Here is a 27,805-nt window from a genome sequence, read left to right as displayed (position 1 = left end):
TAAGGTAGAAAAACTCTCCTTTTTTTAAAACTTTATTTATCACATAAATATAGTAATTTATTTAATACTTGTCCCTGCACTCTGAACTCTCTTCTACTACCCTGACAGAAGTATGGCCTTCAGAAACAACGCCCGCTTCATTTTGACCACATTATATTTTGTAGTAACTATTTCATGAAATCCCTTCTTAGCTGATTTATACTTAGTATAAGTAATATTTCTACTGAATTTCATGTATCTAAGCCTTACAGTTTCAGAGATATCGCGATGAGTCAGCGTATAGTTGGAAATATCATTTATGTAGATATATTATTGTTTTGGAACAGGGTTACATTAAATAAATATTGGACGTAAAAATCGTTTTACTTTTAATGATTACAACCTTTTTTAATACATTCCAAACCGATATTACCTTATGCTTTCCAAAAAAATGTTAACACTATATATATATATATATATGAAAAATGTTTCGTAACAAAAAAAACATTATAATAAACACTTTATGAAATTTGTTTTAATTATTAAGATCCGAATCGAATACTAATGGATTCGGAACGATAATCGATTGCATTTGGTCAGCTAGATTAATTACAATGCTATAAATTTAAAATGTAAATGTATACTTTTTAATACTAAAAATTCTTGGTTTTGTTTAATTTTAAACAATGCGAAGTTTATAGTTTCTTCTCCTTGTTATCGTTTATGGATTCGATTCTTCTTTCATATAAAATCTTTGCTAGTTTCGCAAACGGCTTTTCCACCATTACATAAAATGGTATTGAAATCAAATACGATAATGTGACCACACCTAGGTGAGACATTACCTGTATGACAAATATGAATATAGAAATTATTATTATTATTATTATTATGAACAAATGAAACTGATATATAGGTGAGCGAAATAGCTGGTTAAAGTGGCAGTAGAAAAAAAAAACTTAGATTAAAATAATTTAAAATGCGCTTAATTCCTAGTTAGTAAAATTGCCGGTACAATGAGAATAAGTGAAAGAGAACATATTTACTTCTAGAAGATTCTTTATTTATGTCCTTTTTATAACACTAATGTTCCATAGACGAACAAAAGTAACGGGTATGGTCCAATGGATTGGCAAGTTGAAGTAGCAGTGATCAGATCATATTCTGGGTAGAATAGATGACCACTGGGTCTTTGAGGATCTGGGGTGGAGACCAAGGATTAACTGGCGCAGTGTAAGACGACCATTCATAAGGTGACGGTTCTCTGAAGAAGCTCGATATAGGCCGCTTACAATATGTACTATTTATAATTTATGTGCTACGTCTATGTCCAGTAGTGGATGTCTTGATGATGAAAATGATGATGATTCATAGTTAAATAACGTAAATGAAACAACACAGGATAAAAATCTAAAGGCTGTGATCAGTGCCAAATAAATTGCCAGGCGTCTGTACGGGGTGAAAAGCATTGTAACTCTTATATCATAATTATAACGATGATGATTATGATCATAATGACGACGGTGATGATAGTGACGATATTTAGTCAATTCATTTAAATAATATAAATGAAATTATACAAAAAAATAATCTAGAAAAATCATGATGTGACCAGAGCCGGATAATTTGCCGGGTAAGACGGATGACTGCTCGGGGCGAAAATTCTAAAAACTCTAATAATAATTATAATGATGACGAATAATAATAATAATAAGATGATGATGATTATAATGATGATGGTTCATCGTTAAATAACACAAATGAAACAACACAAGATAATAATGTAAAGGAATCATGTTATGACCAGTGCCAGATAAATTTCCGGCCAAGCTTGGTGACTGCTCGGGGCGAAAATTCTAATAACTCTAATAATAATTATAATGACGAAGAAGAAGAATATGATGATTATGATTATGATGATGATGATGGTTCATAGTTAAATAACACAAATCAAACAATACAAGATAACAATCTAAAGGAATCATGTTATGACCAATGCCAGATAAATTTCCGGCCAAGCTTGGTGACTGCTCGGGGTGAAAATTCTAATAACTCTAATAATAATTAAAATGACGAAGAAGAAGAAGGAGAAGAATATGATGATTATGATTATGATGATGATGATGGTTCATCGTTAAATAACACAAACGAAACAACGCAAGATAACAATCTAAAGGAATCATGTTATGACTAGTGCCAGATAAATTTTCGGCTAAGCTTGGTGACTGCTCAGGGTGAAAATTCTAATAACTCTAATAATAATTATAATGACGAAGAAGAAGAAGAATATGATGATTATGATTATGATGATGATGATGGTTCATAGTTAAATAACATAAATGAAACAACACAAGATAAAAATCTAAAAGAATCACGTCATGATTAGTGCCAGATAAATTGCCGTCTAAGCCTGGCGACTGCTCGAGGCGAAAAGTCTTGTAACTATAGTATATACAATGATGATGATGATTATGATGATGTAGACGATAATGATAACGAAATTATGATATTGATAGTATCTCACCACGTAGAAGAACGAGACATGGGTCAATTGTGTTCTCACTCCCATCATTATGTGAATAATGTTCAAATGCAAGAGGTACGAACAATATGTCAGCTTGCTCAACATCGTCCAACCATTCCACTCGAATATGGGACGCTGTATATCTGACGGTTCAAAAAGAATATAATTTTATATACATTAAAACAACTATTATTTTTTATTTTTTCGTCATTTCTATTTACAATCAGCAAGACTTCATGTCACAGTTATCTATAAAGATTTATATATATATGAGATGATATATTCAAAGTTTCTAGGAGTTTATGTCTAAATACAACTAAGGTAAATCATTTCGTATTAAAAAAAAAATTACATGTTCCTTTCGTATACAGGTTGATTAATTATAGGTACAAAAGATTTGAAGGGATGAATGTATAGCTATTTTAAATCCATCTCTAAACCAATTGTTATCTGTCATTTCAAATTTTGTACTGTCATAAGCCATTGATGTTATGAATTCGATTTAAAAAAATATAGAATGATACTATATATAGAGTAATTGCAAATAGGTGTGATATTTAAAGGATTTTGCTGACAAATGTGTTATACATCTTTAAGGCTTTTACATTTAATCACCCTATATGACTGCATAACAACGTCTTGTTGTTACTGTAATATGCTTCCAGTGTCTCGTGGATAATCGGCCTAGCAAAGTTTAACTAAATAGATTACTAGTAACAATAACTGGACAATCTAATATTGTTTAGTTAATGTATAATCAAGCTAAGTAGTTAAATATTAAAAGGATCGGAAAGTAAAATTAATTCTGTCGACATGTTTTGTAGAAACACGCATTGAAAATTTGTATATAAGATGGCAAAAGGTTGTTGACAACGAAGGTGAATATACTGTTGATGAGAAATAAAAACTTGTTAAAAATGTTGTCGTGTGAATTCAACTTGCAATGATAGTGTGTTAAAAAGCGTCTTCAACGCTCTACCGTCACAAAGTAAATTTTTAAATGACTACGGCGAAACAGCATGAGATCGATTCGACAAATCATTATAAAATAGTTAAAATAGGTATCGTAAGTACACATACTCGTGTACAAACACCTGCAAGTATACACTAATATACACATTCAGAAAAGTATACACATAAACTTAAAGCTAGCGAATTCATGTACACCAATACGTCACTTTACGTCGAGGTTACGTTACAAAAAAAGACGACGCAAATTGAAACGAAGCGAAAGATCGAAGATAAGTTCCAAGGTTACGAAAATACTACTTTTTTAAAGAGAAAATTGAACAAAGTAAACATGTAAAAAACAAATACAATACAGAAATTTTTACATTAAAAATAAATAAAAAAATGTATTAAATTGAAACTCTGTCTTATGAGTCAATAGTGGCAGTCGTCGCATGTCGGTTTTCATTCACAAAAAATTGATCCAATGTTTGTTGAACAGCTTTTTTTTTCAAGTAAAATAAATTTCCTTGTAGCAATTTATATTAATAGCTACCGCTTGGGACGGTTTAAAACCTTTTGCAGCCAGGATCGTTTTTTTTTAATCTCCATACATTAAAAAAGGAAATTTCGAAAAAAAGTTTAAGATTCGAATCTAAGACAATGCAAAAATCTGATGACGCACAGTGAAAATAAGTACTAATTAAGCAGCGACGCAACTTTGAAAAAATGCAAAATGAAACGACGCAAAGCGAGGTATTGGTGTGTTATCATTAGAATATTTATAAAATAAACATTACAATAATTATAATCAAATAGAATCTTACTTTCAACTTGAAACACGAATCCTAGTATTAAAAATGCAGTAAGTATTCCGAATGTTCCTCTATGTACAGCTGCATATAGCACCCGGAAGACAAGAGATCGTCGTTCTGCATCTGCATAGAATGTTTGTCCAGATAGTATTATGAACAAAACTGCTGGAATAATGCACCAGGTTAAATACTTCCAGATCTGAAATCACAAAATCAATTACACCACGACTTCGACCACGGATTCACGACATCTGTACACGGTTGAAATTCCTTCCACCATTACTTAGTTTTGCTAATACTTTTATAGTGCGAACAGTCAAGAAGTTTTTTTTTTTAATTTTCTCTCTGCTTATTAATATAATAATTAATTATTATAACAATTATTCCATTTATATTACATGCCTATTTATTACAATTCTTACATATCCCCTCTTTTTGTCTATTTTTTATGGTATGACAATTTTCTTATTATTTCTGTGTTCCCTTTTATTTTACTATTTTATTTATTTGTTTTATTTTTAAATTACTTGACACTTGTTACAGCTGGCTGCCGTTCCTTGTTAGAGATCCAAAAACTATATTTTCTATCAATGATTCTATTCAGACAAGGAGCGGAACAAGCTACCGACGTCAATGTTTCTAGATAAATACAACTATGGAGTCTTCAAGATTATAATGAATAGGTTTATTCTGGGCAAGCATGTACCATCATATACCTCGTGATCGCTTGATATCAGACGAGACAAAGGTTAAATGCTTCGCCTATGAAGGATAAAAATATATCATCATAATTTCAGCCGAAGGACGTTTAATCCTGTATTGTATTATATATACGCATCTCTTTTTCCAAAGTAGTAAACCAGTTGGAAGTTGTCTTTTTTTATAGTCGATGGACGCCCCCAGCATGGCATAGACCTCACAAAGAATAATATGTCCGGTTTTTACCTCCTACGATCAGTTATATGATCAAGTCAATTAAAGATATTTATATATAGAGTAAAATCATTTTTGTAAACTGTGAGTAAAGTAATTAAAATTAAAGTTCTTTACTAGACACCTCAGACATACAATCGAAGCTTACTTCGTCGATCCATCCATGTTGTTAAGATCGTCAAAATATGCTTTGTGCAGACAACTAAAGTCACGGTAAGTATGTCACTGTATGCAGGCAAAATACCGGTCTTTGTGATAATCTTTGAGGGAGGCCTGTGCGTATATGGCCATCTATATTCTGGTATGAATGGAAGGGTAAACGGCTTTTTAAGGTAGTAGTAAAATTTCGATCACATAAATCAAATTTTACCTTTGATTTCAACGGATTGAACTGTACTTTCTGGCAGCTATAAGCGAAGTAGCCAGCCATCATTCCGATAATAAAACATGTGATGTTGTTATGTCCTAAAACGTAAAGATATCGGAAAGTGTCACCGGTGAATGTTCGATAAAATCTGAAAATGAAACATTAAAAATCTTATCATTGAGATCGGTAACAAATGAAGTAAAATTAAATCTAGTCCAAGTGGAGAAAAAAAATTGTTAATTTTATCTCTCTAGTTGTACTAGATTAAATTTGAAAGTTAGCAGACAAATCTAAAGATGTTAAACCACATATAAAGTTTATCTTAAACTATGATTTAAAAGGTAACCAAAAGTATCATATTTAATTTTTACATATATACATATATATATATATACAGATACATATGTATATATACATATATACATTAAACGTCGGATAGAGCGAAGTGGAAACGAAAAACCAAGAAAGCAGACCCTACCTCCAGATGGGAATTATAAATGTCAAGGAGAGAGAGAGAAAGAGAGATACATGAATACATTTGTGGATATAAATATATATAATAATATTATAATAATAATCGGGTAAGTCTAAGTCCCTCGAGATAATATCTCATGCATTACTTTCTTTTATGCTAAGGACCACATACTCAGGTTTTAAAAGTAGGATGGCGTCCAGATCTTGAAACCAAACGTGAGCCGCCGGAGGTATCGTGCTTAAAAAGAGAAGGAGAAGCAGAACAATTGTCTTCACTTTTCTGCTAGAAGATGAAATTGCTAGATACACAAGTAAACCTAGACAGAAAACTTGCATATCAGAAGCGATGTGCCTGGAATGAATATTTAAAAATGATAAAAATTGGACTTTATAACATAGCTGTTACGTTAATGTGTCGCTTGTTCGAATTATGTGATGTTTTTACTTGTGCAGCCCCTGATTTTATTTTTTTTTATGGCCCCCGCTATTGGGGGCCTCTCGTACCCCTAACTTTTTGGGATTAGGAACTTTATTATACTTTGTTCAATAATTTTTTTTCAGTCTTTTCTTTATTTATCACTCTCTTTCACGCGTCACAATATCTTTCATTCTTTACTTTTGTCCTTCACAATATCTTTCGTTTTGCTCTTTATACCTTCTTTCTTTCCTCGCCTTTCTTCCACCATCTCCTTACTCTAAGGTGGCTAGGTACATTTTATTTATTTTTATTCTTAAATTTTATCTTACATTTAATTTATCTTTGTTTACACATTTATTTTACTTTCTGATTTTTTTTTCTGATTTTGTTTATTTTTAAGTCTCTAATGTACCGAATATTGAACTATCGAAAGGTTCTCATAAAAAATCTAAATTATTCGGTAAATACATAGCAAGGGTAGTCGTTGAGTGTTTCGCTTTTCTCCTATCTATCTCGAAAACCAAAGTTTTTCACATGGTCTCTATATAAAATATTTTTATTTATATAATAATATTTAGGCGCCAGCTAGCTAAGCTATTAGAATTAATAATATATTGTATCGAAAGGCTTTGCAATAAGCACTAGGTTTTAAGAAATAACCATATTTAAGTCATCACTAGTAGATTGGATGAACACCGTACACACTTAAGTGAGGAAAGGTAGTCCAAGCACTGAAACTTCTGGACGTAGGTCGCGAACTCCATTACCAGAATACAATCTTATACAATTCACACTACGTGCATTAATTATATAGGATTTTTAATAGATTCAGGCGTTACTTTGCGGAAGTCCATACTAAGTAAGAAAAATACTAATATATAGTTACTTTCGCTATGTAGCAGTCGTGCAATAAAGTGAACTTTATTGCACGACTACTACATAGTGTAAGTAGCTATATATTAGTCTTTTTCTTACATATAGAATTTCCACTACTCACAGACAAGTTTCCAAAGGATCGGCAGCATCTTCTGCGTGCACACTACACTACGATCGCCAATCTATATCCCTATATAGATATATTTGGGGGAGACTTATACCTTGCAGTGGGTATCTATAGGCTAAAACAAGGACGATATAGATCTCTCCCAGAGATCTTACTATTGACTGATCTAACGTTTCCCATATTCACCGACTTCCTGCCAGTTTAACTATGTTGCCGGTCTGCCTAGTGGGGCCATCACCCACATCGCGTCTACTGGCACGTGGTCGCTACATGAGAACCTTTCAGCCTCAAGAGCGATCGGTTCCTTGAGAGATAACCACGTCTTCATTGTAAGGTTAATAACCTATTGTTGAAAACGCTAAAAAATACGTACCACGATTGAACAGCACATGCCTTATCATCATGTATGTAGTTGTTGATGTAGAGGAGATGGGCCCACCAGTAATTTCTACAATCCGTGATCACGCCTGTAACGTAAAGGTTCCAGAGCGGTCCGGAGCCAAAGTGCCGCATCCAAGTCATGGTGAATGCAATCATTAAAGCATACATCGGTGTCAATCTGAAATTTATTACATTAATACCAGTGGTTGTCAAACTTTTTTAATCCTACTTAGTAGTACATACATATGCATATACGTGGTATAGTAGTCGGTACTTGATTTGGAATGTCTTAAATATATCTTGTTGTGAATATTTTGTAAATGTAATCGTAAATATAATTGTAAATATAATTTCAACTATACTCTTTCTCTCTCTCTCTCTCTCTATATATATATATATACGTCTACATAACTAATTCTTTATATATCTACATATTAAAAGTAATACTCGTTCACATTAATTGAATGAAAACTGACAATTATGATTAAGAAATGATACAATTAAATCGAATGCGTTAGAACAGAGTTCCCCAAACTTTTTTGTGTCGTAGACCCCTTGCCATGTTTTTTTGTGTTGGGTAGTGAAGTTTAGTGTTAAAAACTTAAAGTAAAAACACATGTTAATTTATACATTTATTAATTGAATTTAAATTAAAACTACTCAAAATAAGATTTTGGATTTGTTATGTAAAGTATACGTAGCATTAAATAAACATTAAATAAACTATAAATAAAATAACATAAGCAATAAGTTAATATTTTTAGTGAGAAGGATGAACCTGATGCTTTATTAATAAATCATCAACATTTGGCGTCAATTTTGTAAGGGTTAATCTGAAATCTCCTCGGCTAATGATGTCCAGTCTGTTTCTTTATTTCTTCATAGGTACTTTTATAAATAATGTAAATGTTTTGATAATATAAGATAGTATGATGTAAGTAAATAGGTACTATCAGTGAATGTGTTGAGATCCACTATCTTGAACCCCCATTTTCATTTCATGGACCCCCAAATTTTTTTTCGCTGACGTAGACCCCTTGCAGGTTATCATAGACCCCTAGGGGTCGACATAGACCACTTTGGGAATCACTGCGTTAGATAATGCCAAAGAAATAGATGACCCACCTTAACCATCTAAAGATGAGGATTTTGTAAAAAGATGACCAGGTTATTTGTGTTGTTTCAGATAGTATTTGCAATTTGTAGACCATGAGAAAACTGGACATCACAAAGTAAGCCTGCACAACTCCCATTCCGCTAAATATCAGTTGATAATGAACTTTTTCAGAGCTCTGGAGAAATATATCGAATTAAAGACTCTCCTAGAAAGAAGTTTTGTTAAGACATGATACACTGACGATATAATACTTTGATGAAAAACTAAAGTGATTTTATTAAAATAAAATGTAAATTCTTTATTTATTCTTCCATATCAATTTCATACCCTTCTAAGTAATCCACGTACGATAAAATTCACTTTTGCAAATGATTTTTCAGTCATCGAAATAAAATAGTCTTTCTCCTGCCTTTAAGTTCTTTCGGTTTTTATCAATCGTATCAAAATGGCGTCCCTGCATTCGCCTTTTGAGTTTGCTGAATAGACAGAAGTCGCTTGGAGCCAAATTAGCTGAATACGTTGGTTGTGAAACGATATAAGTCGAATTATTTATCACTTTACATTTTGATGACAGTGATATAAATATATTGTGATGTACATAATTCTAGTACTGTAGATATTAGGCTTGAATTCTTTGGTTATTTAAACTCATAGATGCCACTGCAAAGTATAGGCTTTCCCTAAAAATATCTATGGTGGGATATAATAAAATTCCCACGCTTGGTAGGCGGGTTGGTGATCGCAATGAAGTATTATGGGAGAGCCATGCTGTCATCCTCTAGAAATTTGTGAGTAGTGACAACCCTATATAATTAATGCAAGTGTTAATTATATAAGATTGTATGCCAGGAATCGAACCCCGTATCTATGATCGCAAACCTGAGTTTACCATCGCTAGGTTACCACTGTTCAATGTTTTTAGGTTAAAATAAATAGTAACTTCTTTTGTAGGCAACTGTATGCTGTTTTACACCACGCTCCCGCGTAATGTTGAACATGTAAAACATTTATTTACCGTAAATGATTTTAAAGTGGTAATAAAGTCGCTGCAGCATTAAGGAAAAAAAACTCCGTCTGAGTATATTATAGGTTCTTCTCAGATTTGGAGGCGTCAGGAATACTCGTGACTTTAATAACTTTAAGTTGAAATATTGACAGGAGAGGTCAATTTTATTCTAGTTTCTATCATATTTAACCCTACTCGTATGCTTAATACATAGAACTGTTTTATCATATTTCCTCAAAAAGTCTACTAGATGGCGCTAGCGAGTAACCCTAAGACGTAGTACTGATTTACCGACGTTTTGTTCTCTCTAATCACTCTGTATGCTTGTAACGTGTTCTAAATAATCTATAATTACATACCACAAAAGTTGTGTTTTTGTCTTTCTAGATATTAAAGGAGCAGCTTAACATCATCAATCTCATTTTGTGATCACTTTTGTATAAACACATGTAGAGAATAAAAAATAAAGAATATTCTCTAATTTTGATGTGCCAAATAAAACGAACCTTTTACCGTTTACTATATTATTACCTTCTTATAATCTATCGCGTCTTATTATTTAAGAAAAATGGTTTATATTACCTTTTCTAATTCTCTTGGATTATCCGTGAAACCGTTGCCGACGAGCCACATAACGTGTACAATTGGTATTAAAAAGTTTATAAAAAATCTGAAAGTTAGAAAAAGTTACGATTATTCATATCTTTTATTTTTATTAAACGGTTTTATTTAGTTCGACCCGTACGGAATTTGTTTATTTGGGTCAAAATTATAAATTGAAAATTTAAGCACCTTCCCGTTGTCAGATTGATCTGAAATTTGGTACACACATTTAATTTAGATGATAATATAATATAATAAAATCGAAAATATTATAAATCTAAGATGGCCGCCGATACAAAATGGCGGATTACATATTTTTCCTTCTCCCTCAATCCCCCTCAATATGGGTATCAAATGAAAGGGCTACACTAGTAAAACACGATGATTATGTCAAAATTTAAAATTCAAGATGGACGCCGTTTCAATATGGCGGACTAGGTACATATTTTTCCACAACCACCACAATATGGGTATCAAAAAACCGTTTAACTTAAAAGTTTTTTAAATGTATTCATCGATGCTGTTAATAATAAGATTAATATAAGAAATTAAACAGGTGCACAAACTAAGCGTTTTCCTATATCCAACAATATCTAGATACCTCTTATAACATAAAGTTCAGAGACTTGAAAATTTGCTGGAATATTCCTTTTGTCAAATGTAAGATGTATATGTATTGTATTTTTGTTACTATGTACACCCTAAATTGCACTCTCATCTCACATCTCCATCCAAAGGTTGTCTGGTAGAGATCGCTTCGTGCTTTAACACCGCCTATCATTTAGTACATAAACTATTTTAACTTTTTAATAATCATTTATGTCATTTTTTAACATTTATTTTCTGATTTTCATTTGTAGACTTTTGGTGAACAATGAAGTGTAAATAAATAAATGTATAAATAAGATAACTTTCAGTCAGAAGGATTCAAAAAAAATGGGAATGGGAATGGCCGTAGTGAAGCATATTTTTAAATTTAAAAAAACAGCTCTTATATATCACGGCCAAAATATTTATTTGAAATTACGAAAAATAAAAAAGTTGAATTTTATTTATTTAAACTCCTAAAAGGCAGTGCGGGCACCACGGGTGGGGGAAAGTTAGTAGTGTGTATATGTACATATAAATGAAGCAGCCGTCGTCGTTTCAACCCATAGACGGCCATTAGATCTCCGCTATCTTTCTCTATCTATCTCTCTCTAAGATACCTATGGGGATATATACCATAGTCGCCACGCTTGGCAGGCGGGTTGGCGATCGAAGTGTTTTATTATGGTACGCAGGGGATGTTGCTCTGGAAACTCTGTCAGCAGTGACAATCCTATATATTTAATGCACAATTACATTTCTCCACAAGATTACGTTTTTTTATATTTTTGTCTGTGTTCTGGCTTATCTGATTTTGACGGGATCTATACTGTCAGGTATCTTATGTACTGAGGTGTAACTTAGGCTACTTTTATTTAAGAAAAACCACTTCCACTTCCTCTCGGCAAAGTGGCCAGCACAGCTAGTTCTATATAATTATTTTTTTTTCAGAAAATTATGTTCTTTTTTAATTTTTTAATTTCCGGCCTATCTCTGAAATGGCTGGACTGATTTTGACGGGTCTTATACTGACAGGTAGCTTATTTAATGTGTAAAAAAAAACTAAATATTTTTCATGTTAAATTTCACACAAATGATGTCGCGACCACAGCTATATCGTATATAAATAATGTACTAGCGTGACTTATATGAGATTGTAAGAAAAGGACCAATATTTAGCCACTTTCGCACATGCAGTGGTAGTCGTGCAAAAAAGTGTACCGCCGCTACAGTCTGTGTGCCTCTGTGTTTGGCACTAATCGGTGTAACATAACTCTTGAAGATGCGCCGTAGAGGGATGAAACACGTGTTGAGTAATTTGGCGGTTGTGTGATGCGCATTGTTTGCCGCATATACATTTACCAGCGGGCTGGCGGGCGGTGCACTTTGTTGCACGACTACCACTGCATGTGCGGAAGTGGCTAAATATTAGTCCATTTCTTACTTAGGATGGACTTCCGCAAGGTAACGCCTGATTCCATTAAAACTTATATGAGATTGTATCTCGTAATCGAACCTGCGACTTAGGATCGCAAGTCTCAGTCCTCTACTGCTAAGCTATCATTGCTCGGAAATTTTTAATACGTCTGCAACCATCTTCTTCCGTCGATCTTAACTTGGTCGTCTGACCACTGTGGATCCACTTTGTGGGATGGAATTATTATCTATTATTATTTTCTAGAATTATTATATTGTATTTAAAATAGTTACCTTAATCCATTTAATCCTCTAAGATTATTGTTGCGTTCATCTTTAATTTCTGTGGAAAGCAAGTCATTCCAATTCGATAATAATGAAAAACATAGTAAGTACTGATTACCTGTAATACAAAAAGTATATTTACTAGTTAATATAATGATACTTACATTTTAATACACTAGATTCGCTGATGATAATGTGTAAGGATCCAAGGATCTTACAGGACATGTTCAAACAACTTATACATGGAAGGGGATAATGTCAAACTACCATCGAACTAGAATATAACTAATTCTAGTGTGGAATGTCTCGCAGAACTGGCAGCTAATAAAATGTAAAGCAAAGCAAAAAAAAACATAGAATGAATGAGATATTAGGCCCTAAAGAGAAAAGAAAAGAATATGAATATTCAACGGAGTATGACTTATGGATATCAAACATGAAATTGTATAAAAATATTAAACACTATCTGTGCCTTTGCCTGTGTGTATTTAAAAAAAAATAATTCGTTTTAAATACGTGACCGAAACGTAAATTTCACGATCAACATAAATTTTTACGTCACTCACAAATGGAAACGTCATCGTTCGTTATCTGTTTTCATTATCAATTCAAATCAGCATGAACTGTCACGGCAATACATGTAATTCCATGCCAAATGCCATCTGTCGAAAATTTTTCAAACCAACTTTGACACTATCGTGGTTGCACAACTACTTTGCTAAAGATCATCAGCTCATGATCATAGCTTATGATTCCATAAAGGACATACAGACAGACATTTATTTTCACATATATAGATTTATTAACATTATTTTTAAATGTAACTTTTTATATATATAAGGCTTACTTCATATGTGTATACATAGTTTTACATTCATTATTAATTATAATACAAAACAACAAAAGTTTAATAAACTGTGCAAGTAGGTCATTTGTGGATTTATTTATAAAAAAAGAAAAAAAAAACAACAGGATATAAATATAATTAATCAAAATAGAAAAACAAATTTAACTTTTACATAAGTCCCTAATTTCGTGGTCGCCGTGTCAGATTGAATGACCCCACTGCAAAATATAAGATTCCAAAGATATCTATGTGGAGATACACCATAATCGACACGCTTGGCAGGCGGGTTGGAGATAGCAGTGCAGTATTTTGGTATGCCGAGGACGCTGCTATCTATCCTCTGCAAGTTCAATATAATAAATGCCGAAATTTTGAAATAAAAATTATTATTTCCGGGATTGAGCCCACGACCTTTGCATATTTACCATTTTATTCAAACAATATATATATATATATATATATATATATATATATATATATATATATAGTGTATGTATGTTGAGACGCCGTTTTGACACTATTGAGGAGATAAAAGCCAAATCGGAGGTCTAGAAGGCGGTGCCGGAAAAAGACTATTGAGTTCGTATTAAGAATTAAAAAAAGCGTCGGCAAAAGTGCTTTTTATCACACGGGGATTACTCTGAACAGTAAATGATGAGATAAAGAATTAAATGAACTTGATTTGGAAGAACAGGAATAAGCAAAGAATTTATATTTTGAAAATTCATCCCACTTTTTGATCACAGTATTGTGTAGTATATATATATATATATATATATATATATATATATATATATAAAATTTTTAACTATCTTAAAGTTCATGCCTTACATACAGTTAAATAAATAATTTTTAAAAACAACTTACCGCAATTATGATTGTCATCAGTTTGTTTATTTTTGTACCTTATCGCATAAACACTTGCGACTATATTAACCAATATCAAAACTAATAACGTCGTTCCGAATAACCAGTCGCCGCTGTCTAACACCGTTTCTTTAATTTGACCGTCACAGTAATATATATGTGAAAGTTTCGCTTGAAGACCGAAGTCTTTCCAGATTGTTTCGTTGATGCATGCTTCCAAGACCGACTTCAGGTCCTGGTCTTTATTCGTATCTGAACTTTTCATATATCGTTTACATTTACCAATACACACGCCTCTTTCTATATAAGTGTGATTATAATGCTTTACTTCGAATTCGGAATATTCCTACAATTAAACAGATAAAATAAATTTATACAGTTTATAAGATAGATGGGATTATTATAATTTAAATGTAAATTTATATAATCTCTAGTCGAGTTGGCTTTGAAATCGTCGATTATATCAACATAATAAGCAGTAAGCTTACCACAAACCCGGATCAAAATATGCTATTTGAAACATAATTGATCAATTTTTATCTAAATTACAATATGAATCGTGTAAATGAATTAATAAATCAAGTTCACGTTTCGATAAATTAAAAACTGTTGATATCTGTAATAAGATTTATTTAATAATATGCTTTTAATATGAGATTAAAAGCTAAGAAAATGAAGGTCCAAGATATCTCGTGGAACTTATTATGCATGGTGACGCAAAAGTAATGTTTTAATGTGAACGTGACATAATTTTTACTAATGGCATTAAATTCCACTGTGCTTTAATATTTATGATGTAGATATATTGAGAATTTGTTACTGGTAAGCAATAGAGTATATATATATATATATATATATATATATATATATATATATACACATATATATATAGCTTTGTAAAAATTAAGGTGTGTTCACATTATGACACTATTGCACCACCTATCATATGCGTACACTCAGACCCATGTATATACGTATAATATACCAGAAAAAACATTTGCATATTAAATAATATATATAATAATATTAAATATGTCATAATAAATATAAATCAATTCCTTAAAACTTCTTACGAATTCATCAATAGCGAAATGAAAACAAAAATCTTAAAACGATTTTTAAAGTTGTTTACTTAGGAAAGGAAAGGGGGAGTATGTACTCATATTAACATGCAAATTATATAGTATATTTGACATAGGAAAGTCCTTTAATCTGAATGTTTTTATTCTTTTTATTTTCAGATGGACGCCCACCGAAAGTTATAGACGACCCCAAAAAACACTGACCGGCCCTGCGCTGCCTTCATTCAGACTTCCTGTTACCTGAGCTATGTCGACGGTCTACCAAGTGGGGGAGAGGGAGGGGGAGGCTATGCTCGCCGCATCTACAGACTCGTGGTCGCCACCTGAGAACCTTTCGGGCATCGATAGCAAGAGCAATATGCCCCACCCACTACTACCACAGATGAGTAAACAAGCTACTAGTGGGGAGAGGGGGAGGGGGAGGCTATGCTCGCCGCATCTACTGACTCGTGGTCGCCACTCGAGAACCTTACGAGCATCGATTGCAAGAGCAATATGCCCCGCCCACCACTATCACAGACAAGCAAATCTTCAAGCTACGTCAATGACCTTGGTTCTTTTGCAGAACACCTCATTTCTGAATCGACCTCGCAGCGAAACTTAGAGCATAGCCCCCAACATTGCTCTCTAGGTGACCTTGAGCCTTTTTATGAAGCTTCTCGTAATTGAATTCGTCTATTCACGTGTTTTTATAAAATCACTTCGTAGAACTCAAAACTAGTTTATAAACAAGGCTTCATTTAAATCGATTTTCAAATTTCTGACATTGGTAATTCCTCAACTTTTCTGGTCTTCTCAAATCCAGACAGTTATATTCTAGTCATGAAAACTGTATTTAAATGGTTGATAATTTTTGCGAAGGACAAAATAAGTCCTAAAAAGTCCAATTTGAACTGAGTAGCACGTGTAAGTCAAAATTAACATAAATGTGATGTTTAGAACATCTCTAAATCGCTAAGTAAGCAGGCGTTGAGTTTTATCTTCTGGTTTATCCAAGTGTTTAGCTCTGGGATATTTATCGTGTAGGTAGTAGAACAGCCAGGGATCGTCTTCATTGAATGGTGTTATTTAAACTTAGACAATGACGTTAATTAAAAAGAAAATTAAAAATATTATGTGGACAGGTATTGCACTTCTTAAGTAAACAGGTCCAATGTGACATTCGAAACAATGGAAGTTTTTTTTATTAATTCTAATTTGTACCGCTAGCGTTTTTTTACAATTTTTATTTCGCTTTTGCTAAACGCAGACAGTTGGGAGAGGGTTGCCGCTATTTAATATGGATCTTTCTTCTCCCAGCTGCGAGACACGACAGCGTTTTATAATTTTTACAATTTTTCTTACACAATTTTCTCTTATGGGTATATACAGCTAAAATGTATACATATTAACAATAAATTTGTAAGTTTCACTCAATTTTATATTAGTTGGTACATTATTTTATTTCAAGTCGCTGCTCAAGCGCTACAGACCGTTAAATGCCTTGAGATTTAGGACAATGTGCCGGGCCAATTCATCAAAAGATTCTGCGGTACATTTTTTCTTGAGAAGGTCTGGTAAGTTGGACGGAGGTATATTAAGGTTTTTACATAAGGTAACGTGGTTACGTCTTTTGGATTCGAATCGGGAGCAGTGTCTGAGTAAGTGATGAAAAGTCTGTACTGTGGAGTCGTCATATGGGCAAGTGTCATTATCGATTATTTTAAAACGGTGCAGGTACTGCTTGCAGTACCCGTGCCCGCTTAGTAGTTGTGTGAGATGGAAAGATGTCTTGATGAGCTTTCGCAGTTTGTTTATGCCGGTGAGTTTCGAAAGGAGTCCTATGGTATGTCGACCTTGAGCCGAGCTCTCGTATCTAGCCTGCCAAATGCGGTTGTGTTCAGAGCGGATTGCGCTCTTCACGAAACTAGAAAGAATGAGAGTACATAGAAAAAGTGAAAGAAGTGAAGTTAATCGCGGATCGTGTAGCAGTCGACTCGCAGCTATCTTCACTCACAGCCAGCTTGCACTTGGCTGCCTCTATAGATGGCGCTAGCTCTAACACCAAGAAATAATCATTTGTACGTAATGCTTGCGCAGAATTAATAATGATCATTGTTTCAGCTATAGGATGTCCACTATTAGACATTGAACTACCCCACATATTTTTAATGGAACCGATTGCGTCTTTCGTTTAATGCCGTGAGGGAGTCCATCTCATGGGCGGACAACGCAGGCTGTGCTTGTTCGTTGAGGTCTCTACTTTACAACTCTTAACCTACTTAAATCTACTTAAAACTATAATAGAAATTTTTTACTAATTTTTTTAAAAGAAAAATAATTTAAATTAAAAGATAATGTAGAAAAATTATACATGGCAGTTTTTGCAATATGGGCTATAATATATAATTAATATTCTCTGGTTAAAAAACTTAACTTCGTACGTATTCCATACGGTTCATGGTTTCGCAAGTTAAAAATTGAATTTATTTACCTTGATAAGATTCAAAAGATCGTTCGGCGAGTCAGAAAATAAGTCGAAGCGAGCCAAACAATAAGGTTCCATGCCTTTTCTTAGACATGACTCATAGTTATCCAAGTGAAATAACGGCGGCATACGTTCATATTCCGTTTCTGTAACAATAATAAACGTAATAAGATTTTATAAGGAATTATATAATGGTTATAGATGTAAAATATTTAAAGGGATAAATGTATAGTTTTGCTGTCAATTATTGTATAGTAAATCCTTTTTTTAGAAATAAATAGTTTCTAACATTATAAATAACGTAATGGTCAAACAACAAGAAAAAAATTCAAATTTCGAACGTAAAAAATACCGCGTATTATTTATTGATTATTATCTGTCCCGCCAGCTGTACTGCCAGAAGTTTTTGACAAAACGCATTCTAAGAAACTATGTACTGTAACAATTTTAAAATGACCACTTTACACAGGATGATTGTATGTTGGTATAAAAGCTTACAAACGTTTAAAGCAGTGATTCCCAAAGTGGTCTATACCGACCCCTAGGGGTCTATGGCAACAGGCAAGGGGTCTACGTCGGCGAAAAAAAAATTGGGGGTCCATGAAATGAAAATGGGGGTCCACAGACTAGACATCATTAGGCGAGGAGATTTATTATAACCCTTACAAAATTGACGCCAAATGTTGATAATTTATTATTAAAGCATCAGGTTCATCCTTCTCACTAAAAATATTGACTTATTGCTTATGTTATTTTATTTATAGTTTATTTTATGTTTATTTGTTACGTATATTTTACATAACAAATACAAAATTTTACTTTGAGTTGTTTTAATTTAAATTCAATTAATAAATGTATAAATTAACATGTGTTTTTACTTTAAGTTTTTAACACTTAACTTCACTACAGTAAGAAATTTGCAGGAAATCAATATCAGGTAGGTAGGGTGTCTACCCAACACGGAAAAACATGGCAAGGGGTCTACGACACAAAAAAGTTTGGGGAACTCTGGTTTAAAGGTTAAAAGATTTTATTCCTCCGACCAATCAAAATCAAGACCTCGTAGATTTCTGAGAATATAGTGACGTCTTCTTATGCCTATTTTCAAGATCTATTGCTAATATTAATAACTAAATATATTCGTTTATGCGTTGCTATGTTATGTTAATTAAAAATCTGAACAAAAAGCGGTATCAAAAATATAATAATAAAAAATAATCAATTTTTAAATGACTTCCTGGGGATATACATAATAATTAATCAATTTTCACAGCGATTGAATTTGTTTAATTTTGATTGAAGAATTGAGATTGAATTAGTTTTTGTAGCCATCGAGCACAGATACTGTCCTGAGAAATTCTCCAAAGAAGATCTCTGGAAACGCTACGGTGAGATGCTGATCGACCAGCAGATCAAACGCCGCAAGTGGAACTGGATAGGCCACACGCCCCGAAGGAACCCTGATCACATACCGCAAGCCCTAGAATGGAATCCTCAAAGAAAGCGAAGGCTGATCCACGTCTTCGCTTTCTGCAGAAGTGAAGGCAGTTGGAATAACGCGGAGAGAAGTCAAGCGCGAGGCTCAAGACCGCTCGGGATGGCGACGTACTGTGGACGCCCTCTGCCCCAACTTTGGGAGGTAGAAATAGATGGTTATGTAATTTAGTTTACTATGAAATATCAATAAAGTATACCTAATTGGTTTAATTCAAAATTTAAATGAAGATCTAAATAAGTGAATCTGAGCACCATATTAAAGAAAAAGCTTGCTAAGTGCAGTATTTTTTTTCGATTCACAAAAAAAAATTCGTTCATTTAATTATTTAATTTACAATGTAAATGAAGATGTAAGAAGGTCAATCTGTGCACTAAAACAAAGGATTGGTTTATATGGTCCAATATTTAAAAACATTTTTTACTTAAAAAAATAATATAAAAAAATATATCGTTCATTTAATTATTTAATTTACAATGTAAATGAAGATGTAAGAAGGTTAATGTAGGTACTAAAACAAACAAATTGTATATATAGTCAAATATTTAAAAATATTTTTTTTCGATTTAAAAAAAAAAGATTCGGTCGCGCGATTTGTCAGTTAATATATATATTTATATTTATACTCTGCTACTTGTAACTCCTCATTAACAATTCTTGTTTTCAGCGCTTCGTGTGTCTATGTATTGATAATAAACAAAATAAGGTTGTTTTTATGTGTATTGTCAAAGGTCAAATATCAATGTCTAATATTATTATTCAAGCTGCTTTAAATGTATTTCTAACCGGTTTTTGTCAAGGTATTTAAAAAAAAACAATAGATAGTTATCAATCAAATGTATTAACACAAGTAAACTTATATAATATAGTATAAAATAATATAATATGATTAAGAATTATAAGAAAATAATTATTGCATAATTATTAACGAGAAGTTTATTTTTCAAATGAAAAAAAAAATATGAAGAAAATACTTGGAAATTATATTAGATAGATAAGATGAAATTCAATTATTATGTATAAGAAATGTTATGCTCTCTTTATTTTTACACGGTTTTATTTAGTTCGACCCGTACGGAATTTGTTTATTTGGGTCAAAATTAGAAATTGAAATTTAAGCACCTTCCCGTTGTCAGATTGATCTGAAATTTGGTACACACATTTAATTTAGATGACAATACAACATAATAAAATCAATAACATTATAAATCTAAGATGGCCGGCGATACAAAATGGCGGATTACATATTTTTCCTTAACCCCTTCAATATGGGTATCAAATGAAATGGCTACACTAGTAAAACATGATGATTATGTCAAAATTTAAAATTCAAAATGGACGCCGTTCCAATATGGCGGACTAGGAACATATTTTTCCACAACCACCACAATATGGGTATCAAAAAACCGTTTAACTTAAAAGTTTTGTAAATGTATTTATTTTATAGTTAGACGTCCACTACAAGGTATGGGAACCCATTAAAGATCAACATGATGTCCGGTCACCGAAGAAACAAGGGCAACGACGTAGTTCGTAGGAAGAAGCTTCTCCAGTGGCGATCAAGAGTTGGAGGATGCGACGAGGATAGGCCTTCAACTTGTTTGATCATCGATGCTAGATGCAAGCGGGTAAAACCGTCGAGGTGGTAATATTTATAGGTGGTTTATGCCTTGAAGCTATCGGCTGACCAAATAATGATGATTTAATAATAACTTCGTAGGTACAAAGATGTTGTCACTTATTTTAACTTCATTTATATTATATTATTTTAAGTTATTTATTTTTATAATGTTGTTGTGGAGGAAATGCCCCGTGTGATGGTACTATTGTATTTTTTTCTTTACTAACATGTAAATTTTCTTCGTGTACAATAACAAATATTAAAAGACAACATATATTTATATATATGCAATGAAAATTTTCTTTTATATTTACGTGTTGTTAAGCCAGCTTTTAGGATGTTTTTTACATATTTTTTATTATAATTATCCTGTTATTTAAATAAGTAAAGAAACTTTTCAAGTTGTACAATATTGCTGTAATAAAAACTTGTTTTGAAAAATGTATGTTTTTATACAAACAGAACAAAAAACATATCAACTATGTGTCAAAATTACATAGCTAATATAAACAGACAGACAATATATAATTTTAGAGAATGCGAAATAAGAGAACACCTGTATATAAGGAAACATCTTATGGAACAATTGCGCAATTAAAAAAATATATATTATCATGTAGCCAGTTCCTTTTGCAAAGAGTTTCTATATGTGAATAATTGTAAATTTCAACGTAAAACACTGTCCTATTTTCAAATCTACTCATATTTATAAATACTTTACATAAATTTGTAGATATATATTGTTAACAAAACATTTTATTTTATTCAATAAAGTTTTTAAAATATATTTCTTTAAGAGTAATTCATATTAAAATTGTAATGTTTACAGTGTTATTTTGCATTTTAAAAGAAATATTTCCTATAAACGACCAATAATCGAAACAAATCTTTGTGGAATTTTAAAGAATGACAAATTGACCATTTAAAAATCAGGTTTGCAAAACTTTAATTACAGTCATTTAAAACAGTTTCTTAATAGTTAAAAAAATATGAGATTGCATTCCGTTTAACTTTGATAGAGATTTACAAGATTTAAAAAAAAAAACAATCTTTCTCAGACTACACAAAACATTGTATTGGCTAATCATGATCATCACCTTTATTTTAGATGAAGAATTTATTCTAAAATGGTCCCCGTTTTCGGGGACCTCCCGTTCCCCCATTTTTTGGGACAGGAACGTTGATTTCACTAAGTTTTTTCTAATTAGGTTTATTTATGTTTCTTCTTTCGACCATCAATCAGCTGTAAGATATTCATTGCCGGGAATAGGCCTCCCTCATAGATTTCCAAAATGATATCATTTTTAGGGTTTCTCTTTCTCTCTATCGTGGTTTTGACAGGGATTTTTTAATTGGTATTTTTTTTTCATTTGACATTCTCTTTACTCCTTTCACAATTTCTTCTACACTTCCTTTTTTCACTTCACTTCCTACTCATATATCTTCTACCATGCATCGCCTTCTTTCCTCGTCAATTCTATATCACTGTCTTTTACAGTATCACAGTACTTAGTTTTGGTTTTAATTACATTTTTAATTTTTGAGTGGCGCCTTTAACAGTGAACACTGTTTTTATGATATCTCATTTATATATTTATATATCTTGTTTGCTAATATACTGTATGTTAGTTAAATCTTTCCTTAGGCGTTTATCCTAACCCTTCTTTTATTCCTTAATTGTATATATAGCGTATGGTGTTTCGTAACAACTTCCTTCAAATTTACAAATATGTTGGGCGAAGTTGACCGCCACCCATGGGGGACACGATACTGTCAATGTCTATGTTTCTTTGCAATATTATCTCACATTCCATTCTTTGAACTCCTCACATGAGACAATAAGAAAAAGACGGGTAAAAACGCCTCATCATCCAGTTTTTTCTGTGTTTTTTTTTTTAATGTGTAGAGTTTAGATCATTAGTCAGAAACAAACTTTGAAGCTTTTATTTTATCTCCAATCACCGTGCATAAAGTGTTCGCATAGAAATAGGTTACATCAATTTATTTTTATTTGATATGCATCCGGCCAATTACTTCTAGCAGTACAAAGTTTGGTGGGACAGATAAAAGAAAATTTTTAAGAAAATGGTTAAGAATTATTTACTAGACCTATGATTATTTATCTGTTTATTAATTTCAATTTTCTTCCTCTGTTTCTTTTTTTTTCTGTGGCAACTGCGATCCAAATCAGTTTGATTTTTTTTAAATCTGTTATTGTATTGTATTATATATAAATATAAATGTATATACACATACACACACATATATACATATATATACACATTAGTTGATTCTGCTTCATTCGCTTTTTCTACTGTCCATATTTTATCTAGCGTGATGCCGTGAAATAAACAATGAACATAGACAATATATATTAAGTGCAAACACAAAAAAATACCCCTGCAATCTGCGTTTATCAATATTAATAAATAAATATAAATCGTAAATTAATGTCGTTTCTGTCGATATAACTTCCCAGTATTTCAATTTAAAAATGTAGTCGTGTGAATTTAACTTAAGAAAGTGACATTACTTTCCTTTTATATATAAATATATACATATGTATATTTATATATATATTTTTGATTTTTGTAAATGTGCATAAATTAACATTTGAATAAAATAGCAATATAAGGCTAAAAATAAAGATAATACCGTAATATGTATTACAATTTATTTATTATAAGAATATTTTTTTACCGATTATTTATACTTCTACTTTTTCCACACTGTGGTTGTCTGGAAGAGATTGCCTCGTGTGATAAGACCGCCCATTGAAATCATTTAAAAGTATCCCAGCGTGTACAATAAAGAATATTAAATGGATAAATAAAATAATTAATTTTTATATGTAGTAATTTCAATTTAAAAAAAACGGTTTCTTTATAATATCATCTTTACATTATTTATTATTTCTGGAATCTTCCATTATTGGATAAGGTGAACCATATATAAATTCACAGTAAATGAGCTATAGGAATAAATGTCATTAAAAATTTTACATCTATAAATTATGATAGTTATATGAAACTGCTTAAAACATGCTTAATAATAATATTTTAAAATTACTCACCATTTAAGTCGTAAATAACACCACTACATACACGCACAATGTATAAAAAAATTAAAAACGTAATCATCATATGAAATCTTAAAGTAATTTTAACAATTCACAGAATTTAAACGTGAGATGAGTTTACACTGCGCTGTCTCTATGTGTTATGATTATAAACACTCTGCTAATATAAAGTTAACTTGAACGCGAATTAAAGTGCGGTTCCTTTAAAATTTACTTTTAAGCGTAAATACGAAATAAATTTTTCTTCGCAGTTAAATAACATCGATGCGCGGCACATTTTAATATGTTAACAAGTGTTGTACAATGAAATAGTACTTGATAGTATAGAATAAATAATGTCACATTGTTTTAATAGGATGTATAATTAAGGTAAAATAGAATAATCTTGTACCAAGAAAGAATTAGGTGTTAAAATAATAGTGTATGTGCGTAGAAGCAAGAAAGTATTAATCCACTGGTTTAAAATCACGTTGAAGTAACATTGTATTAATCTATTGAAGTAAAACTTCGCAGTAATGGCATGATGTTTGCCTGGTGTTGTATAACTAAGAAGTAGCGACAGAATCTTACTGTAACTTTATACTACTGCGAAGAAGTGACACATAATTCTGTGTACAATTAAGAAGTTGCTACCTCGATGGTGTACAACCAAAAAGAATTGTGGGTGTTATTCCAATAGCTTATCTAATATATAAAATTCTCGTGTCACGGTGTTCGAACTTGAACACCTCCGAAACGGCTTGACCGATTTTTACCAAATTTTACATGCGTATTCAATATGTCTGAGAATCGGCTACTATCTATTTTCCATACCCCTAAGTGATAAGGGTGGTCCACCCCTAAATTTTATTTTTAATTTTTTAGACAATTTTTTTGGTTTTTATTTTATTTTGATACAACATACAAAAATACATACAAAACTAAATTTTCACCTCTCTACGATCAACCCTTATCTTACATTTGTTAATTAAAAACTTTAATTTTTTTTGCAAAACAACGTTTGCGGGTTCAGCTAGTAATCAATAAAACTGAAAAGTTGTTAATTGAGTAAGTACACTTCAAATAAAGAATGTCCGCATAATTGGCCAGAATTATATAGAAGTGACGAGGCTTATTCTGTTGTCGTACAACCGACAAGGTCAACGTCCAGGGTCGACTCATTTACTTCACAATTTATTCCACATTTCGTTGTATCAATCTAACATGCATCGCCTTTCTTCCTTCTTCATTTTAAAATCTAAAAATTACTTTACAGTATCACAGTATGACTTAGTTATAGATTTATTTACATTCTTAGTTTTTCAGTGGCACCTTTAACTGTAAACACTTTTCTTATAACTTCCTATTTATTTATTTAGATTTCTTGTTTGGTCTTTACCCTACCCCTTCTTTTATTCCTTAGTCTTATTTGGGCGTATGATATTCCGTAACACCTTCCTGCAAAATTTTGCCTTTCGACAACCTTAATTAGCTCGCCTGTCCGTCCATTCATTAGACTACCTGTGCTGCGCTTGTGCTGCAACGAACATCAGTTCTGCTAGCTTTGGTTTGCCTCCTGCCACTTAAACTTTCCAATCCGCTTGGCTATGCGTATTACATCCGTTCTATTGAATGGAATCAGGCGTTACCTTGCGGAAGTACATCCTAAGTAAGAAAAGGACCAATATTTAGCCACTTCCGCACAGTTCGCATTGTTTGCCGCAAGCGCATTTGTCAGCGGGCTGGCGGGCGGTACACTTTGTCGCACGACTACCACTGCATGTGCGGAAGTGGCTAAATATTGGTCCTTTTCTTTCTTACATCCGATCATTTAAACGTCTTATCATAGTTCATTCGAAGTGACTAACGTTTACTATTCTGAATAGTTTCAATTCAATTATAATTGCATCAGTCGTAGACATGTTAATCTTATCCATTGGTAGAAAAAGTTTATTATTCTTACAGAAATACTATCTAGTATATCTATCTGGGTTCCGGTTCCGGTGTCCATACTGTAAACAAGTGCGTCACGAAGCTCCGCAAATAAAATATTTAAACCAGTGATAAATAGTTCTTGAACAATTGTGTCGAGTCACAAAAATACCACAGAAACACAAATAACTAATAACTGTGAGTGAACAAAGTGCAATACAAAAGCTTCGGCAAGAAAAAAAAAAAACGAATTCCATTCGGCAAGTTCTAACCTAAAAAGTTATAATCACGATCACAACATAGACAAGAGAACATCTATCATCTGTCATTAAATAGTGACAAACGTATTAAATAGTCACTTGTGGGGTTGCCAGCATAAAATTTCAAAACCTACCAAAACTAGTGTTGCCACTGCAAAAGTTGAATTTACCCTAAATATGGATATAAACATAGCATTATTATTAGAGAAGATGGAGGAGAAGATGAAACAACAAACTCTGGAAATAACAACAGCAGTGACGAAAAGCGTTATGGAAGGTATAGATAAAAAATTAAAAAACCTCACAGAAGAAAACGAAGCTCTAAAAACTAAAGTAGCAACTTTGGAACAAAAACTTAACTGGATTGAAAAAGATAAGAGGAAGAACAATCTAGTATTCTACGGAATAGACGAAATGGGTAGAACAGAAAACGAGTTAGTAAACTACATTAAAGAAATCATAATAAAAACCGGAACACATATGGATAGCCAAGAGATAAGCAATATATACAGAATAGGCCAAAAGGTCAAAAACAAAAACCGCCCGGTTGTTGTCACCATCACGACTACTTGGAAAAAACACATAATATTGAAAAATAAGTCGAAATTCCCAGCAGGATTATATGTAAATAAGGACTTCCCCAAAGAGGTATTGGAAACGAGGAAGCAACTTCAGGGACAAGTTAAGGAAGAGAGACAGAAAGGAAATATCGCTTACATAAACTATGATAAACTTGTAGTGAGAAAAACAACAGACAAAAACAGAGAAAAAAGAAAGAGGGGTGAGTCGGGCTCCCCAAACACGCCAGCGCAAAAAAAAGCGACCATAGAAAATGAATCTGTACTACCACAAGCAGGCAGCTCAACAAAAGAAATAATGAAACCAAGCATACTTAAATACGTTAACAGTGGGAGATCAGCCTCACCTGGTAAAACAACAAAAAACTAGCGACGGGCATAGGCACCTGGAACCAAAACACTAGAAAAACCACAACTCTGTCAAAACTAACTAACAAAAACAGCATCCCAATCCGGCCGGTCACCGTGGGAGAAGTAGACCGAAACCCTCCAAAAACAAATAACAACAACGACAACATATCATGCAGTTTACAGACACAAACGCAACTAAACACAAATCAAAATGGCCATGTAGAGCCCCCGATTCTCCAAATCAAAAGATGTCAAATATTCAATATAGCTACCCTAAACGTGAGAACACTCAGGACACATGAAAGCCTGATGGAATTGGAAAAAGCGCTGGAGGAGATAAGATTTGACATACTGGGTATAAGTGAAATGAGAAGGCTAGGAGAAAGAATT

At 32.4% G+C, this 27,805-nt stretch overlaps 2 protein-coding genes across 2 annotated transcripts; one reads left to right on the top strand and one right to left on the bottom strand.

The window, feature by feature from the left end:
* Positions 1-651: 651 nt before the first annotated feature.
* Positions 652-24,379, bottom strand: LOC137921728 (nose resistant to fluoxetine protein 6-like). Its single transcript, XM_068764541.1, has 12 exons — positions 24,310-24,379; positions 18,127-18,266; positions 14,572-14,917; positions 12,867-12,975; positions 10,548-10,635; positions 8,968-9,134; positions 7,835-8,020; positions 6,213-6,392; positions 5,570-5,714; positions 4,279-4,465; positions 2,504-2,646; positions 652-824 (listed from the first exon to the last, which is right to left on the bottom strand). Exons 1-12 carry the CDS (start codon positions 24,377-24,379, stop codon positions 675-677), a joined length of 1,911 nt encoding a protein of 636 aa, XP_068620642.1. The 3' UTR covers positions 652-674.
* A 2,284-nt stretch (positions 24,380-26,663) lies between these two features.
* LOC137921727 (uncharacterized) lies at positions 26,664-27,434 on the top strand. Its single transcript, XM_068764540.1, has one exon. It carries the CDS (start codon positions 26,664-26,666, stop codon positions 27,432-27,434), a length of 771 nt encoding a protein of 256 aa, XP_068620641.1.
* The last annotated feature ends 371 nt before the right edge of the window (positions 27,435-27,805 follow it).

This window comes from Battus philenor, unplaced genomic scaffold (genome assembly GCF_028537555.1).
Source record: "Battus philenor isolate CCGP_79_NKW_IND1 unplaced genomic scaffold, ilBatPhil1.0.hap1 SCAF_19, whole genome shotgun sequence".
Lineage (NCBI taxonomy): Eukaryota > Metazoa > Arthropoda > Insecta > Lepidoptera > Papilionidae > Battus > Battus philenor.
This window is presented reverse-complemented; position numbering and strand designations above follow the sequence as displayed.